The 5,655-nt window shown below is 41.0% G+C and overlaps 1 protein-coding gene across 1 annotated transcript; it reads right to left on the reverse strand.

Moving 5' to 3' along the window:
* Positions 1 to 825: 825 nt before the first annotated feature.
* Positions 826 to 1,463, reverse strand: LOC110875562 (histone H2B). Its single transcript, XM_022123761.2, has one exon. It carries the CDS (start codon positions 1,393 to 1,395, stop codon positions 961 to 963), a length of 435 nt encoding a protein of 144 aa, XP_021979453.1. The 5' UTR covers positions 1,396 to 1,463; the 3' UTR covers positions 826 to 960.
* Between the last annotated feature and the right edge of the window lie 4,192 nt (positions 1,464 to 5,655).

The following is a 5,655-nucleotide window of genomic DNA, read 5'->3' on the forward strand; positions in this document are numbered from 1 at the left end:
CTAAAAAAGTGAACTCAGTGAAAAAAATTCATGGATCCGCCACTGGGGCGGTGCCCATTTCTCCGTGATAGAACAAGTTCAACGCGTGATGGAATGCAACATACCACCGCCACCTTCATTTTTTTCACGCGTGAATTCTTCAACGTGTGATGGTTTGTGTGTTGTTAGGGTAATTGTTGGTTGGGGGAATTGTTGGGTGTGGTGATGAGTGATGACCATTGCCGCTAAAAAGGGTTGCGAGTGATGGAATAATGGTTGATGACATGTCGTCGGAACTTGATTGAATATTATAAATGATGGAATCTTTGCAAGTGATAACCGCCCCCTCCCCCTAATACAACTTACAAAAGGTAAAATGCATGTTCTCTGTATACAATTTGAGAGGTTTACATTCCAATCGTATGATATGAGGACATACACCATAGAAAAAGACCCTTCACGTAGTATCAAAAGGAGCCTCGTACACCAGGTTTCTGCAATTAAGTAAAGTTAGAAGGAGATTCCAGCTGGCTATGGGTCCAAACCTAGGCTCTCACGAGTTCTAACAATTCAATCACAAAAGTGAAAACATCAGCTTCGTGCTCATACAGTTGATGACGATAAACAAAACAACACAAAATTATATTATTTCACTAACGATTGAACTAGTTACAAAACTTTATCCATGATGCTTTAATACTAATCTGATTTTCAACCTCAACCCTTTTGAATTACACCCGTTAAAGATAAAACATAAAGACAGACCAGGCCTCACATCAATATGTTAATGTTTTAGCTGTCAGTCTATCACAACTCTCACTTGGCATAAACTACAAATATCACAAATTAACCAGAACGACTGAAATATATAATCAGTTCCATTTCAGCACATACACAAAACAATTCATCAAGAAACATGAACATTCTTTTTACTCAACTCTTAACATCAAACCAAAACATAAAACCTAACAATCCCAAGATCTAAGAACTAGTAAACTTAGTAACAGCCTTGGTCCCTTCAGAAACAGCATGCTTCGCCAATTCACCGGGCAGCACCAGCCTGACCGCGGTCTGGATCTCCCTAGACGTAATCGTAGGCTTCTTGTTATACCTAGCAAGCCTAGAAGCTTCCTGGGCAAGCTTCTCAAAAATATCATTAATAAAGGAGTTCATAATCCCCATAGCCTTGCTTGATATTCCGATATCCGGATGCACCTGCTTCAACACCTTGAATATGTATATCTTGTATGTCTCTACGCTCTTCTTGCTCCTCTTCTTCTTCTTGTCAGCGGCTCCGGCGCCGGCTTCCTTTGGTAGCTTCTTCCCGGCTTTCGGCTTCTTCTCGGCTGGAGCGGTTTTTTTCTCCTCCGCTGGCTTCTTCTCGGCGAGCTTTTTCTCTGCTACCTTTGGCGCCATTTTGTTTGAAATTGGGTTTTTAGAGAGAGAAAGAGAAAGATTGTTGGAGGGTGAGAATGATGTTTGTGGGGGGTTTCTTTATATAGGTATTGAGGGGAGTGATATGATTGGTGGGTTTTAGGTGTGGTGGATTGTGAATGGTGGCCGTTGATTTCGTCTAGTGGTTTGATGATAGGTGGGATGGTGGTTGCGTTGACGCGGATCGATGATGGGTTTAAGATTTAACGGATGAGATTTAACTTGAAGAAACTCAAATTAAGGTTTGATTAATTTTTTCAGTTTAGTCTAAAATTAGAAGATATAGCAAACATTTATATGCAAAATTTAGAAATAATTTACATCGAGATAGTTGGTACACGGGCTACAAGCTGCGCCGCTACCCCTTTTTGAATAGCAAAACTAAGCCTTTTAAAAACTACGTCCATAGATCTCGGGGTCATAACATTACTATGCATGACCCTTTGAACTCGACTAAGTAGGTCCACAGCCTCTGGTGCCAGAAAACCAAAAGTATCAAAAGCAAAAGGGATAAACACGTGCTGGTTGTCAAGGCATGCTTTCTCATGCTTGATCACCTTACCCGAAGCAGCCTTTAAAGCAGCCTGACCCACTGTGAAAGCACTACTCCCTAAGCCCACAAGCGGAGAAACCCCTGTTAGATCCACACATGCGTGTTTTCCTCCTACCCATCCAAAGACCAGAATGTCAGCTGGTCGAAGGGTAGATCTCCCTTCCAACGGGTCTGTTAAGAAATTAACGGGTGCCTCTTTCTTAGCAGAAATGCCAGCGCACCTGAATATGTCGAAAAGGACATCCCTAACCAAATCATGTCGGTATTTGAACCCCGGGAGCTCTTTACAATGAACGGCATGCTCACCAAAAGAATCCAAACACACCTTATGACAAACCGGGCATACCTCATCAACTGGGAATAAAGGAATCATGAGGCGATACTTAAGAATAGTACGGTACTCCACCGGCGACATATGCTGGCCTAACCCATCTATAGGTATAGCAAGAAGAAAATCTTGTGCATGTGGTGCTCGGAGACACTCAAAAACGGCTCTTTGTCTCACGGTCAAGTCAAACTGTACTTCAATTTCGTGGACAATTTTACTAAAAAGAGCACTCGCCAATGCATGTTGAGCTTTAGGGGGGGCGGTGTCCTTATCAGTGAAACCGCTGAAGTCAAAGCTTGGAATCGTATCATGAAGACAAGCCAAAGCACAAACATAATCAGAATCCATACCGCATATGCCACTGTCTCTTAAAATGTGGTCCTGTAGCACCCACGATTGGGCCCTCGAGGCCACAAAAGCATAGGATGAAGCCTCTACAGCCGAATACAACCCCAAACCTCCAAACCTAATAGGTAAAGAAGCCAGTCGCCACTGGAGGTCTCCAAAGAAAGGACCTCCACAAACCACCAATTCCTCAATCGCCTCACGCAAACCTTTGTCAAAGAACAACGCTGCATCTTCCATGTGTACAGGTTGGCATGTCCTCAGGCCAAAGAAAAGTTTGGCAATGCCCATACAGGATCGAAGCAAGAGTAGTTCACTCTGCGGGTCACCTAATTTCGGTAGAAGACGCATCAAATCTACTGCCTTAGCAGCTCTTTTCTTTGCCAACCCACTAATAAAGCTTGCGTCTCTACTAACAGCCCCCCCAAGAAGCTTCACCCCCACTAATGGCCTCCCGATGTCCTTAGGAAATAATCCTTCACGAAACTTGCTACCATCACAAGAAGGCCAAAATAGCTCAGTTTTCTTAATATTAAGTTCAAGACCCAATGTTGGACCCGACACCTTAATGATGTCCAACACTCTAGCCACCTCTTCTGAACCTCCAATGACAGTCCCATCATCAAGATACCAAGCATGAAGGAGAAGCTTGCATTTGTCTCTAATCTGATGCACAAGGGGGTGCAAAACAAGCGCGAAAAGAAGTGGTCCCAAAGGGTCCCCTTGCTGAACTCCCGTGGTAGACCAAATGTGCCCATCTCCAAGTCTAAAATTTAAACTTCTTGAATCCGTGTATCTGTGGTTACAATTTTGTTATCATTTTCATTCAGAAGCAAAATTTGTTCAAAATTTTCAGTAAAATTCATTTTTGGCAAATTGGATTTAAATAATCCCAACTCACTGTTATTGGCCAATAATAATCCCAACTCATTTAATCACTAGTAATAATCCGAACTATTCACTTTTGTTTGTAAAATACTCCCAGTTAAAAAAACACTAACTAGGTTAAAAATTTGCTGATGTGGCATCTGATGTGGCCCTTTTAGCTGATGTGTCATATGACGTGGCAGTTGATGTGGCATTTTTTGATGACGTTGCAGCTGATGTGGCAGTCTACGTGGCATTTTTGATGACATGGCAGTTGATGTGGCATTTTTTGATGATGTGGCAGGTGACGTGGCAAGCCACATCAACAAATTTTTAACCTAATTAGTGTTTTTTTAACTAGGAGTATTTTACAAACAAAAGTGAATAGTTCGGATTATTATTGGTGATTAAATAGTTGGGATTATTGGCCAATAACAGTGAGTTGGGATTATTTAAATCCAAATTGCCTTCATTTTTTTGTTTTTTTCTTCATTTTAATGAAGGGCAAAATGGTCTTTTAACGTCTTTTTACCCATTCATTTAAAAATTACTTTAACAAATAAAACAAAAATAATTTAAAGTGATATAATATAATATGTGTATGTATAGATATAAAGAAAATTCAGTCTCTCACACAGACTTTATCTCTATCTCAATACCTCTCTTTACAACCTCCAACAACCACCTCCAGGCACCACCAACAGCCGTCTCGAGACGCCACCACCATCCATCACTCCAAAAACCGGCAGCACCAACAACCACCTCCAGGCACCACCTACCAACATCGGAACTAGCTGAGATCTCACCTCTAGCCACCACCCTCTGACACTGGAACTGCCATCACCCATTGTCAAAAACCCAATACCATTGTCATCAAAACCATAACACCATTCTTGTCATCTCTTTCTTTTTCTCAATAACCCGATTTATATAGGGCACGAAAGTTGGATGGTTATAGCTAGTGGGGATGAGTGAATGAGGGCAGATGAGACTTGTTCGCATCGATTTTGGATCTGGGATGGGTGTTTCAGTTGACATGATTGGTTGATTTATGGGTCTTTTTGGTGCAACATCAGAGCTTTTTGAGTTGGGGTTTGTAGGTTTGGGGGAAATTAGATTTGTGATGAACCCTTTTAGGGAGATAGTGAATTGAAATCAAAACTAGGGTTTTGTAGGATTTGTTTTAGTAAGGTTTTTCAATTTGGAGTTTTTCAATTCGGGTGGTGGATGTAAGTGGGTGGTAGCGGCACCAGGTGGTGGTGGCGGAGTGGTGGCAGTAAGCGGGTGGTGGTGGTCTATAAGTTAGAGAGTGTGTGTGTAGGTTATAGAGTAGTGGTGATGGTCGGGTGGTGGTGGTAAGTCTAATGAGCTTAAATCATTAAATTTAATGTGAGGGACTTAAATTTGTATTAGGTGATGGGCTTAATAGATTGTATTTGTTATTTAATGGTTTTAATGTTTTTTATCTATTGTTTAGTACGTAAGAAAGTTATAATTACAAAATATAAAACTTTAATTCAATTTATTTTTTTGCTATTGATCACAAAAGACAAAATTTAAACATACATAAATTGTATGTTTGGAAGTGGCAGGAACTAGAGGGTGAAAGAATTGTATGGCTTAAGTATCATGGTGTTCCTTTGAATATCGCTACTTCAGAGGTTTTTGATACAATTGGCTCGAAGTTTGGTTCGGTGATTCAAACGACGCAATTTCCAAAGAACGGAGATGATGTATCGTATGCTTGTGGCGGAGTGCTATGTAACCGTTCCGATAGAATTCAGAAGATGGTGTCATTAAAGTGGAAAGGTAAATCGTATTTTGTGTTGGTGGAGGAGGAACTCGACGAATGGATACCGGATTGTATTTGTGACTTTGCAGAATTGGATACATGTGATGACGGGATAAATGTTGGTAGTCATGACAACTCCAACAATAGTTACGAGCCTAGTGGTGGAGATGCTGAAAAGGAATTGATGAATAATGTTAGTGAATCTTTGATGAATGAAGGTGTTGGTTTGAAGGTAACGCAGTTTGTGGAAAGTACTTATGAGAGCCATACAAGAAAAAAGAGAGGTGGTTTTGTTAGGAAGAAGGCGTATAGAAACAAGTCTAACTCACCGTCGGGTATTGAAAGACCAAAAATGAG

This window comes from Helianthus annuus, chromosome 1 (assembly GCF_002127325.2).
Source record: "Helianthus annuus cultivar XRQ/B chromosome 1, HanXRQr2.0-SUNRISE, whole genome shotgun sequence".
In the NCBI taxonomy this organism is placed as follows: Eukaryota; Viridiplantae; Streptophyta; class Magnoliopsida; order Asterales; family Asteraceae; genus Helianthus; species Helianthus annuus.